The sequence below is a fragment of the Schistocerca gregaria genome, chromosome 3, assembly GCF_023897955.1.
Source record: "Schistocerca gregaria isolate iqSchGreg1 chromosome 3, iqSchGreg1.2, whole genome shotgun sequence".
Taxonomy (NCBI): domain Eukaryota; kingdom Metazoa; phylum Arthropoda; class Insecta; order Orthoptera; family Acrididae; genus Schistocerca; species Schistocerca gregaria.
The window spans coordinates 776,781,712-776,795,981 of record NC_064922.1 but is presented as its reverse complement, the minus strand read 5'-3'; the positions used below and the strand labels follow the sequence as shown (position 1 = coordinate 776,795,981).

General features: G+C 39.4%; 1 protein-coding gene across 2 annotated transcripts in view; it reads right to left on the bottom strand.

Moving 5' to 3' along the window:
- The window catches only part of LOC126354169 (tudor domain-containing protein 3), a 156,623-nt gene that overhangs the window by 41,679 nt on the left and 100,674 nt on the right, over positions 1-14,270 (bottom strand). For both annotated transcript variants that reach the window (XM_050003604.1, XM_050003605.1), the window contains exon 10: positions 12,666-13,771. In XM_050003604.1, coding sequence (XP_049859561.1) covers positions 12,666-13,771 — 1,106 coding nt within the window. The remainder of the gene's footprint in view (positions 1-12,665; positions 13,772-14,270) is intronic.

Here is a 14,270-nt window from a genome sequence, read left to right as displayed (position 1 = left end):
ACCTCTAATGAGACAAACAGGGTTGAAACTGGTGAAACAATAAAAAATTAAATAACAATTAAAATATAACAATTCCCCAGAACTATAAGCACATGCGAGCCCCGCTACCCCCCCCCCCCCCCTCCGACACACACACACACACACACACACACACACACACACACACACACACACACACACACACAAGAAATGTTTCACACGATCCCTAAATGCCTTGTTGCTTGTACTTGATTACTGAGGTGGTGTTGCATTGCTGAGCAAGTTAAAGAATGGCACACAGGAGGTGTTGTGTGGATTTCATTTAAGGTTGACACACCTTGTGGAGTGGCCACATTTCTTTACTGTGGCAGCTCAACCACCTCAACCCAGAGGCCTGGAATTGGGCTCATCTGAAAGGGTCAGATGTTAATATTTTTTAAATAGGAAGGTCTTGTTGCAGATGCTTACATCATGCATCTACAATCAATCTTGGGTCACACAAAGGGCCTGCAAAATTGAAACAGGCATTTAACTTGAGCATGTTGTGCTCAGCACATAGCTGTACCTCAGGTTGACCAATTCTGCTCTTGGCTACAGTTTGGTGGTGGTCAATCATTCTGGTGAAGAGCATGCTTCACAACCTGTGCCATCTGAATCCTTCCCTACAGTATCTTCATTTCTTAACTACATATACGGGTATTCTTCTTGCAATATGTTATTCTCTCTTGTAATCCTCCTGCCCTAAATATCCACTAGACCAGTGTCCTCACAGTCCCACCAACTGTTTCCCTTCATAATCCATACCTCCACATCATCTCAATTGGTGCCACACCTCATTGGCTAGCCAGTGCATCTACTACCTCTTCTTCCCATATTCCTATTCTGCTACATAGCACTGCCTCCCTTCAAGCCACTACCTGCGCATCCCCAACCTGTCGTCCTACTTTCTGCTCCTCTCGCCTTCCACCCACCCCATTCAACTGCCACCTTGCCCCTGCCCATCTGCCAAACTGCAATTCCGGCATTGTGTGTCCAGCTGGCACAATGCAGGTGCGTAGTTGTGGTTTTGTGTGTGTGTGTGTGTGTGTGTGTGTGTGTGTGTGTGTGTGTGTGTGTGTGTTGGTGAGGGGGGGGGGGGGGGATGGGGTGTGAGCAGAGTGGCAGCGGGTGCTGTAGCTGGTGGAAGAATTTATTTTTGAAGCTAGCAAAATTTTCATTCTTTTTGTGTCAGTTGGCAACTCAACACCTCCGGTATTCTGTGAGTGGCATTCTTTCCTCATAAAGTAATTACATTCAGCCAGAACTTCCCTTACTTTATGTTGTATTACTGTGTTTTATGACGGTTTCCCTAAGGATGTGTTTGAAGTCTGTCTTTGTCGCAGCTGTTATTAATATAATGTTAGAAGTAAGAAATCACATCCAGTGTAGGGCCTCAGTTAGTAATGGTGGAGGAACACCTGAAACTCATACTGTAAACAACTAAGGAATAGTCAGGATTCTAAGATACAAACAAGGTAATGGTTGCCTATACACTTGATAGTCTTTCCTATGCAGTTGGTGAGGACAACACTAACAAAACAACTCAGGCATGTACAGTCCTTTCTAAATTTCAAGAGGGAGAGAAGATTAAAACAGCTTCCTTTCATGAGTTTGAGAGCTCTATTAGCAGCGAAGTAAAATCAAAAAGGTTTGAAGGGATTTCTTTTCTTTTCCTACGAGGTGCTGCACTGAACTGTAAGGTAACCTACCATGACCAGGTAACATATCATGTGATACGACAATGCAGAAACCAGCTCCTGCAAGGAGAAAGGACGTTTGTATGCTTCATCGTAGGTGGAACTGAAGTGCCAACTGCCGCTGTCAGTGGATGGATCCTGTCTTGTTGTAGCTTTGGCAAAATGTTCGACCACTGTCCTGTTTCACACACCACCAAGTGGCTGGATACTTCCCACACAATCGTAATCTTAGCTCATCAGTTGTAATGCCATGTGACAGAACACATGCATGTGCCTGCCCAAGCCCTCAAAATAAATAAAGAAAATACTGATAACCAAAAATTGTGCACTCTGATTATGAAGTCACAACCTCTTGATAGTGACCAACACACAATGGTGATCACTTTTGTTTCGAGTCCCTTTAATTTTTAGCTGTGGTTTAATCTGTCAATAAAAATACTGAGAGAAGATAAACATTTTTTAGCTGTGTCTACAGTACTCAAGTACTTAGGAACCAAAATCTGGAAACAAACTTCGGCTCAAGTAATTTTGAGAAGTTTTAATTTACTCAAAATAGAGGCAATTCCTCCTCCTTCCATGTGGATCTACGGGGGCCATTTCTCCAAAAGTTGAGACCGAGACAGAATGTGAAACTTCTGTTAGCAGACGATGTGGTCAGTTTCCTATGTCATTGCTGGCAGCAGCCTTATTTTTTGAGGTTGGGAGTTCACAGCAGAGTAGCGTCTGGGAAGCCAAAACTTTGGACTGCCATCACCACCCCATCCCCATATGGTAGAAGCTTTGATATGAGCAAACAGATATAGCTTCGTCCTGGTCACAGAGGATTTTTGCTATATGCTCTTGGTGTCTTTCATTTAGCAACATTTTAACTGTTCACCACCTGAAACAGAACTGTGCAATATCACTTGCATGTGCACACCACTTCATTTGCGTCATCACAATTACTGTCTCCCACTAAGGCCACAGACTGACGGTTCTGCCATGTGGCAAGATTTCACTGTGACCTCACCTTTGTGTCATCAGGATTGGTATATAGTGGTTCAATACTCTTTCTTTGGCTTAATAAAATTTGTCCCATCATTCTCCATTTAGCACAATACAGACATTTGCATAGAAGTAAATTTGCCTAGCTACTGTTCACTTTGGCTGAAGTTTCTACACTTTTACGCTTCTTTACGAATGTTTTATGTTAGTAGAGAGAGCCCTCGGCTTAATATCGTAACCTATAATCTCAGAGTACATCTTTTTTTCCTATTAAACCTGTTGCTTTCTTTTTTTAGTTAGCATCTTTCACCCCAATCTTCCTCAGTCTCCATACTAATTAAGGACCCAACATGGAGGAATGTTTCCCACTGGAGACTGAGTAACTAATAATTATAAGAATCTCGGCAACCTGTTGATCTTTACCACTCCTGCAAACTGGGTCCTGGGGTGGTAGCGCTGTTAACAGCCAGTGACGGGGAGGAGAACACAGTCCATAGTGTTCAAAAACTGTTGCCACAGTATTTTTCTGGCTCTCCCTAATAATTCAAAACTTTATCCTCGCCGCCCTAAAGGCTGCGAGACTCTGTAGTTGGCCAGCTCTTGAACCTATGCAGAGCTGTCTCTGACTGCAGAGTAGCATTCATCACACCACCAGATGACAGGGTGACTTTGTAGTTGGCACGAAGAGTGTAGGGTAGTTGCTTTACCAATACAGTGAATGATGTTTGTAACATAATCCACTCATTCTTGGACGCTATCACAGTGTTCAATAGCAGAAAAGTGGCTTTATGTTACACAGTTTGCATTACTGAATGGCCATCAATGGGGGCTTTCTTTCTGGCACTACTTGGTGTGGCAATTGAATCTAGATTGGTAAATGGGACCTTGTAATGCAAGTCACTGACCAATTCCATTGAGCAGTGGGTATAGTTGCTGAAGAGAAAATTGAGAGGTCTATAGCAATTAACAATCCTGTTGCACAATGCACCCTGTTCAACAGGCCTATATTTGCTGATATTAAGATGCTCTAAACATCTCTATCTCTAGCGCAGGTAGATGCTGACTCAATAATAGACTGAATGAATTAAAAGATGATACAGCTGCACTGATACACTCGCTGCTTGTAATCTGGTGGCGAGGGAAGGGGTGAAGAGTTGTATGCATTGATTACAAAAACAGTAACTTCTCCTTTAGTTCTCTCCCTGGTACAAATGTCCTTTGTTGTAGAGACTGTGATCACCTATCACACAGGCATCAGAAAGTCTCTCTCTAACAATTCAGCCTTTCCTGTGTTGGAAAACTTAATTCCTTCAAGTGTGTACTGAATTCTTTGATGGTCCATTATAGTGGGGGAGCCATCTTACAATGGAAATGCACCTACTCATCATTACTGATTTTAAACAAATTTATGTTAGACACAAGGCTACATACAGGGTTTGGCCAATAATAAAAGTGATAGAAGTGGGAGTTTCAGATGACCTAGTGCTTAGAGAAAATGATGGTTCTGTTACAAGTAGGGTGAGTCACCAGCCATTTATGTTAGCATACTTTCCAGGCAGTAGTTGGTGCAGTGGACAGTATACAGAACGGTAATCTGAGGGTTGTGGGGTCAAATCCCCATAGAGAATTTTTTTTATTTTGAATTTTTATGTTACTTACACTACAAATAAATTGAATTAATGTTCAGTATATCGTATTTCTGAATACTTTCATAAAAGGAAAATTTGGGATTGGAAATAAATTTCCAGGAAGATAATATAACGCATACACAAGAACGTTGTATGTATAATTGGATAGTTTTGTTATTTTACAGTTGATGACTTACATTTGCTGGTCTGCCATTCATTTTAACAACAGATGAAGCAATAATTTTCTCAGCTTCTTGCAAAAGTTGTGTGTTTACATTCATAAAAGATTCACACTCATCGCATGTCAGGCATAATGCACCATGTCGCCATGCAAATATATTTTGATGCAGTCTTCCTGGGATGTGATTTCCTTTCCTCTCTTGATGAGATAACAGCAGTTTTGAAGCTTTTTGGTTAAATTCTTTACATGACCACAAAAACAGACATCACTGAGTTGCACTAACGGAGTGCATTTGGAGGAGGATGGGGGGAATCACCTTAATGCTGCATATGGCAACCTCTCATCTTAAAAAGTCTCATCAAGTAATTGAGGATTTGTTTGTCTTCCCCACCAGTACATAACAGATGAAACTTGTTCTCCTATATAAGTCAAAAAATTTCTTTATAAGAATGTTGTAAGCTTCCCAGATCCGGACAAATTAATGGTAACATTTTGCCACAGACTCATCCATCGTTTGTTGAATTCTCAGTAGAAGAGTGCCTCTGCCCTCTTTGTAGACGTACACAGACTGATCACAATAATTTTCTGGAAGAGTTATAGCATATTGTGTTTAACATGAATTGAATACTTTGCTATGTAAGTAACATAAAAACTGAAAATAAAAGAAATAGAAAAAGTTTATACACATGGATTGACCTCACCATCCTCAGATTACCATTCTGAATTCTTTACACTGTGTCAACTGGTGCCTGGAAAACTACACTAACAAAATGACTAACGGCTCACCATACCAGCACTCAAAACGCTATTATTTTCTAAATGCCTGGCCATCTGGAGCTCTCACTTCTGTTACTTTCATTTCTGGCCAAGCCCTGCATACAACATAAATTTGCAAGAAATTGGTGATTACAAGTAGGCGCAGTCTCCCTGATGGCGGTGAAAATTTTCTATTTCTTGCTTTCGCCCTGAAGAGTGGATGTTTGAAGCTATTAGGGGTCACTCGATTCAATGCCAGTTTTATCAGGAGAAATGACTGTTATCTGACCTATCACACAGGACTACAGTTGCATGGTCTGAAGGTTTTACAGCAAACCTTTTCAGTCTCTGGTTTTGGTTCTTCGCTTTAATTTAGGGATGCTGGTAAGACTGTTTAATCAGATGATTGCTTTCTCGTACTTGTATGCCTCCTGTGAGGTTGTGTAGTTGTTCCAAATATTATGTTCTATTAATACTACTGGTACTTGTCTAGGCATACCTGTTGGTTTAGTCATTAATGCAGCTTTGCAGTTACCGGTGCAGGTTCTTGTACTTTTATCAGCTGTTACTGTCTGGGTGTCTTTGGTAGTCTTTGATACACACTGCTTCATTGCTGAGGTGAGTCTTAATGAAACGAATCAACTGAATGCTCTTGAATGCCTCCTTCCCCATACACTGCAGGATGGATTGTGTGTCCTGGAGTTTCTCTGTCTTCTTTTCCTCTATGGATCCCAGGCATTCTCTGCTACACAGTGGATGTTGGGGGCAATTCACACACATCGGAAGGGCAATATATAGAGTATTTTCTTTACCGGCAACCCTAGGTGATGTGCCCAAAATTTCAGTATTTAAAGCACTGCATTGCGTTAGCCAATGCTCAACTATTAGATCACTAAAGCATTCTGCGATGTAATCTAGAAAATTTGGTACACTGAACATCAAAATAAAGCAAAGAAATTGGACAGTAACTGTCCACATTATCTATTCCAGCCCTTTTGTAAAGGGGCTTCACTGAAGAGTATAATAATCTGTCACGAAGATGACTGCACCCGGAACTAGTGTACGGTTCACTGTTCTTCATAATTTTACTTGAAATTTCAGCACATCCATAGGAGTATTTACTCTATAATGTTGTGATAACTAATTCCATTTCATTTATGCTTGTTTCCAGTAGCTACATGCAGTGTAGTTGACTCTGAACACCAGCCTCAAGAAATCTATAAATATATATGCATCTGTACCACTAAATTTCTGATTATCTTGCCGATTACTGATAGGAAGTGTGTGGATGTTAATATAACCCAAAAGACCACTACAACCACTGAAAGTGTTTATAGTTGATATAGGGTTCACTGATATCCTATGAGCAGCTATGGTAACTAGTGTCAATCCAGTTAGAATACCACTCATCTGAACAAGCTTTATACAACCGTATTGTAGCAGGTGCTACAGAGGTTGCTCACTAGAAACTATTTCACACCTGCAGTCACATACCTGATTGGTATGGAGCACTAATGTGGTGTTAAGCCAACAGCTGAGATCCTTAGACACTGTGACACACAGAAGCATGCACAAAGTTTACACTTACAGAAATTATAGCTCAGGATCCCAGAGTTTCCCAAACCTGATCTTAGCCAAGGAAGACTTGGTTCTATGATGGCCTTATCCATTATGCATGGCACAGGAGGCACTTGTGGCTTACTGAATGCTACACACAATGATCTTTCATTCCCTGGGCAAAAAATCTGGATGTGAATATCAGTTGTTAATGTAGAGTGTGGTTCCATTCAAAATAGGTAAGGACAGGAAAGTTTTGCGGAAATTATAATGTGAAAAATGAAGTGAAATTGGCAGCTTTTAGCAAAATAGGCGTTTTTTTTTTTACAAATACAAAATATCATGAAATTTGTCCTTTTCCCATATAAAAAAATGTTACGAATCTGAAAACAAGTCTATCAATAGTAGTAACTGACTGTTGAAGTTGCATTTTGCCTTCTTTTTTCCTGAAGGCTGTGGTTCATGTATAACCTTAAAATGACAGCTCATTTCCCACATAATGAACTACAATGTGACATCAAAAATAGCACCGAAACCAGAAAAAAATACGCAAAAAAATAATGCAGAATTTGGCAATAGGTAAAATCAAGTCCGATAAAAAGAAAAAACACACCACAATCAACTTAATCTGGCTCATAAAAAGTAACACTGTATCCAGCAGATAAAAAAGTAACACCAAATACGGCAAAAAGTCCAAATATGGAGAAAAAAAAAAAAACACAAAATTTAGTCACAAAATACAAACAATTTTGTCCTGTTCCTACAAACAGGCATTCGTGGTTGTTCCCACTATCTCACCACTTTTGTGCAATCTGCTAACCTCATTTTCTGTTACTGCTGTTCCGTTTAAAGTGGTATACAAGGTGTTGCCAGTCTGAAAGTCAGGAATCAAACGTCTGCATTACAAATATATTTCACTCTGGTGGAATTAAGAAACAGCCCTTTGAAGAACAACAAATTTTCCTGAATGCCACATACAGTTGCTGCACTGCGCCAGGTAAAAGTAGGTCCAATGTGACATTAGGAGCACCCATGACTTTTGTCATCTAAGTGTATCTCGACTAGCAAACATCAATTTCCAACTTTTTCACTCTAGTCATGAGAAGTCATACAGCAATGAAGTTCTTCAAAACCTGTATCTTTGAAACTTAAAACTCAAGAATGCACTATAAAATTTATTTTACTAGTAGTCCCACTGAAGCATGCCCATTTTGTAAGCATTTCATAACGAATTCATAGCTCTTCCCATTCTGAATTATAAACTGCATCTCCCCTCAAGAAACAGCAGTGATGTGCCATGTGCATTGATATCCATGTCTAGGATTAATAGTTTGTGGCTCCACAGAAGAACTAAAACTATTATTGACATAGAAGAATTCATCCCCACCATCACAATGGATCCCCTGAATTTCATTCCCTGTTCACTATGAGGACATATATTTTCTTTACAAAATGCAATTCAGTTTTTTGTATTGAATATCAAAACAGCAAATACATACCACATATACTGCAACTAAGTGGCCTGAATTCTGAACAGTTATTGCAAGCTCTGGATGGAAATTTGGCTATGCATGCTTACGTAACTACTGCAGGTAGAAACCCGAGTGGTCATTCATCTAAACTGATTCATGCCACTCAGTGCTTGACAAATGGATGTGAGTAAAGCCATCTGTAGTACATGAGGGAAGGCACAAACAGTGTACCTAAATATGTCCTCTACAGTTCCTGGAGTGTGTCAGCTGACAATTTGACATGTCCACAAGAAGAACACACAAATTTGTTCATAACACTGTTTGCTGTACTCCTTTCTAATGGATACTACATCGTGCAATAAAAATACCCAGTAGCGGAGCATGCCCTCCAGCATAATTCAAGGGACCTAGGAACCTGCTACACCGTATGTGCCACTTGGCTTCTCCCACCCAACACCAGTCCCTCTGAACTGCGGAGATGGGAACTTGCACTCCAAAACATCCTTTCATCCCGCCATCCCCCTGGACTGAACCTACGTTAAACCACCTCACTCCCATTTACTCTTCAGTTTACTCTTCAGTCTTCTCCTCTTTCCCTTTCCTCTTTAGCCATTGACGCATCTTTTCATCCTACATAGTTGTGTTTATCTTTATACTACATACCTCTTTACTTCTGTATGCATCCTCTTTGGTTTGAAGCTGGCACAGTACTTACAGTAGGATATCTTTGGCCTCCCTCTGACAACCATACCTCCATCCTTGCTACCCTCCCTGTTTTCCTTTCCCTGTTGCTTCATAACCTTGGTTGTGAGTGACTAAATCCACTTTCCCTTCTTCCCTTTCTCCCCCCCCCCCCCCCCTCTCCTCCCTGATGAAGGAACATTTATTCCGAAAGCTAGGAACGTAAATTTTCGGTTGTTTTTTGTGTATCTATCAGCTGTACTGAGCTGAGGTAAGTACTAGCCAGCCCCTCTATCTCTTTGTTAGTAATAATAATAATAATAATAATAATAATAATAATAATAATAAACTGAAAAATACATCCAACTGGCTGAGGAAGTCAAGGACATGTGGCATCAGGATAAAGTTGACATCATACCAATTATACTACCAACTACAGAAGTCATACTACACAATATCCAACAGTACATCAACGCAATACAGCTACATCCAAACGTATATATATATATACAACTAAAGAAATCTGTAATTATTGATACATGTTCAATTACCCAAAAGTTCCTAAATGCAATGTAACATATACCGTACAGTTAAAAGGAAGTCACGCTTGATCAAGGTCCGCGTCACTTTTCATTTTTAACCAGACGTAACGTCTGAGACAGGAAAGAGAAATAATAATAATAATAATAATAATAATAATAATAATAATAATAATAATAATACAACATAGTATCCTATGACAACAATATGAATAAGTCAGAATCAGAAAACTTGTGTAAATACATGGATGTGACGTGTGTGAAATGGTATGAACACTCTGGCTCTTAGTCATAGGTAAAGAAGGTGTCAGACTTTAGATAATTGGTGGAAAGCTTGGGAAAGGCAGTCAGTCTACATCAGCTTACAAAACACTTGTGATCCATCCTAAAATACTACTGCAGTGTTTGGGACCAGTACCAAATAAGACTTAATTGAGGATATGTAATGTATACAAAGAAGGGCAGCACAAATGGCCACAGGTTTGCAAGATTTGTGGGACCGAGTCACGAAGTACCAATACCAAATGCCTATTAGGCCTACTACAAGCAAAAAGCTTCATGTTCCAAAATAGTTTCACATTTCATTCATACACTCCAGTTTCTCAAGCCTGAGGTCAAAAAGTAGTAGTGTGATTTTTTTTATAAATTTGGAATCATCATATTCTTCCATAATTTGTGTGATGTCCCTGTTTCTTATCTTTCCTCGTTCTAATGAACACTCTTGTCACCACTAATTCTGTAACTATTGCTGCCAGTGTCTAAACTTGTTCTCTGGTACTTTCACTAACCCTGCCACAATCAAGTGCTTAGTTATCCTGCATTTATTCTCTGGTTAGGCATTATTACGTGTTCGTACAACACGTTTTCCAAGCTACTCCTATAACAGAACTTAGGTGGCTGATACTGCGATCTGTACAACTGGCCATTACAAGTGTGGAGGTCTGGCCAAAAATTTTCTATCGAAATTTCCTTTTCTTGGATATACTGAGAAGTTAATATGTAATCTTTATTACCTGTTATTCCTGACAGTAGTTTATTTCCACTCTGGTAGTCTGAATCTATGGATTTCGCTGGTAGTTATAACAACGCTGGTCATTCGCAAACCCAGTCAATCATATAAACAAACAGTGATTGACATTCACCCGTTCGGCTTTATTCTGTTCAGCTCGTATACCCCTGTCTCCTTCTGTGTGCAGGGCCGTTTATTTCTAGACGCAAGAAGGATTCCCCTGGCAGAGGCATGACAAACACTATGCACACATTCAAAAATAAACTAATGGTCCATTCAGAAGTAAACTCCAGAATCCAAAATAATCTTAACCAAGATCTCTGCTTCTACCAGTTTTTCCATTCTTCTATACACAATTCATGTTAGTATTTTGCAATCATGACTTATTAAACTGATAGCTTGGTAATATTCATGTAATATTCTGTCAGCATCTGCCTTCTCTGGAACTGGAATTGTTACATATTTCTTCAGTGGCAAGGGTAATTCTCTTGTTTTATATATCTGTAAAACTAGGCAGAACAGGTTAGTCAAGGCAGGCTGTCCCAAGAATCTCAATATTTCTGAGGGAATGTCGTGTACTCCAGGGGCCTTGTTTCCACTTACATCTTAAATTTCTCTTGCAGCTCACGTCTCATCTTCATTTACTCACTCTTCCATTTTTATAACTCCACCTTCACATTCAATTTCTTGAATGGCCCTTTCATTTATTCCTTCCACTTTTCCCTGCTTTGCTTCGTACTGGCTTACCATCTTACATTGTTGTTCATTAAGCTGCTGCTTCTTTTTCCACAAGCATATTTAATTTTCGTAAAGGTGCCACCTTTCCCTATTCATGTATGCTTTTACAGACATGCATTTGACCTACAGCCATTCTTACTTAACCATTTCTCTTTTTAGACACGTGTACCCCTTTCACCTGTTTTATTTACTGTATTTTTTATTCTCCCCTTTCGCCAAGTAAATTAAACATGTATCTCCGGTGTTGTTCAATAATTTCTGTTAGGCCTTGTCATTGTACCTATGTGATCATTTGCTGCTTTCATTATTTCATCTCTCGAAAGTACCTATTCATCCCTATTGTATTCCTTCCCCCCCTCCCCGTTTCAGTCAAATGTTGCCTAATTCTCCATCTGAAATTCTCAATAAACACTGGCTCATGCAATTTTATCCACGTCCCATCACCTTGATTTCCTACCATATTAAATTTCTTAAAAATTAATCTGCAATTCACAACCACAAATTATAATCAGAGTCCACACCTGCCCCTGTAAATGTCTTACAGTTTAAAATCTTGTTTATAAATTTTCTTCTTACCATTACATAATCAATCTGAGACCTCACAGTGTTTCCAGATCATTTCTAATAACTACCTAAATGAAGTAACTTGCACCTGAGGTTTTGAGAATATTTCTTGTATAAGGTACATCCGATAATATCCATAAACACTAAACAGAAAAAACTATTATTTAACAGAAGAATAAAAGCCTCCTAATCATTCCTAGCAGTATGCACAACCAAGAAAATCTATGTAAATATTTAACATAAAATTAATTAAAGAAATTAATTTTATGCTAAATATTTACATAGATTTTCTTGGTTGTGCATACTGCTAGGAATGATTAGGAGGCTTTAAAAGACAACCCATCAACAGAAATAAGTAAGAAAAAATTTTCACGAGATACAACGATGTTTTTGATTTGTTGCTTCTGCAGGATTAAATTTATCTCACAGCAGTGTTCTGCTGCATATGAAATTATAGCACAGTAGAACAGCATTAGGTCTACGTGAGGCCCAGAAGTATAACTTATATTTAAGATCCTCCACTATTACAATCTTCACTAACATTTACTTCTTTGGTACCACTATTCCAAAAATAACTAGAATAAGCAGTTTTGCTGGTGCAAGAATTAGCACGCGCAAACACACACACACACACACACACACACACACACACACACACACACACACACACACACACACACCTCTTTGTACCCAATGTGTAAAGCTACATTGGATCAGAGCAATTTTGAAACATAATGTTTTCAATGCTAGAAACTAGAAAATTCATCTGGTTTGACATATAAAAAGGTTCTATTGAGATGTTACAAGTAATTTTTTAGGTTCACATGCCAATTTGACTCACCACATTGTCCTCCCAGTATTTTGCCATGCACTTGTCTCCCTTCTGCCATCGCCACACTTTGTTCTCCGCGACGTAATGGTTGGAAGGAGAACTATACATGCCCTGTCCTGGATTGCTATAATTGCTGCCAGTTGAGTTGTGTGCATTATTGGAGATGGCAGGCTGTACTGGGTCCTTGTAAGCTGTAAATTCTGCACCACCATACAACTGCTGAGTCTGCTGAATCCTAGGAGGTGGGGGTGTGTAACTGCTGTACGTATCATGGACTATTCCACTCTGTGGAAGAGTGCCAAATTTGCTATTCAGAATATCCTGTTGTGGTGGGTAATTCCTAGCATTACTCATTCTTTCGAGCCTGTTTCCCAAAATTCTGCTGTCTGTATCAGGTTCAAAGTTCATTCCAAATCCTCCGGCTCCAGCATTATTTGAGCGTGACCTGTTCTTATTCATTTCATACCCAAGTGAAGAAAATGTTTCATGGTTTACATAATCATCCCTAATTTTGCTATTTGAACTGTTTTGAACAGAATTTTTTGATGACCAAGTGTTGGTGTTGTACTGTGTTTCTGGGTAGGAGTTAGCCCACGGCTGTCCATAAAAATTGTCATTAAGTTGTTGTGACTGTGGTGGTTGTTGCTGTTGTTGCTGTTGCTGGAACCTTTGCTGATTCTGAAAACGTGGAGGCTTCTGTTGCTGCAATGTGGAACCACTGTTGCCAGCAGAAGATGAATGACGGCCACGATCACTGTCCCTTGCTGATGCATTAGAAGAGAAATTCCCACCACTTCGTGCATCACTTCCATTACTCCAAGTCATATTATTAGCTGTGTTGTTAGCTCCTCTTGATCCTCGATTACTTCTCGAACCTCCACTGTTACCACCTCCACTAACGTTTCCTCCTCTGCTGCCATTATTGCGTGACTGAGAATAATTAGGGCGATCAGTTCTGCTCGTGCGAGAATTGGAATTAGCTTTGTTTGTCATGTCTGTACCAAACTGCTTCTTATCAGGATTTATATTGTTGGATGTCATAATATTGCCACCACTAGTATTGCTTCCAGTATTGTTGCTGATGTTACTTGCATTTCTATGCTCGCTTTCTTTCTCTGTAAAAAAAAATTAAAAAAAATGGGATAACAAAACATAATTATGCAGAGCTAAGATATAAAATATGACATTGTTACAGAGACGAGCGTATCATAAATCTAACAAGAATAGTCTGAGAGATGAGTCTTTGGTTCTGACAGCTTAATAATGTCGTTTCGTTGGCAACTGGCAGCCTGATGCCAACCAAGCAGGTAGCATGAGCCATGATGCCGCGCTGCAGAACTAGCGCATGCATGTTTGAAATTACTAGTGTGTGTCTCACAAGTAACTTGTACTGTAGTTTTGCTTTGTTGGGCTAGAAACAGAATTTGTAATTCATTTTGTTTTTAATGTTTATTCACTTCTATTTCATTTCAAACCATGTCCACTGTGATGCAAGCTGACTACCATATTTGCATGAATATAGGTTGTACCGTTTTTCCTAAATTTTGTCTTGAATAATCATGGTGTGGCCTATAATCAATGTTTTCTCCCTCAGATCAAAAATCATTAATTTTG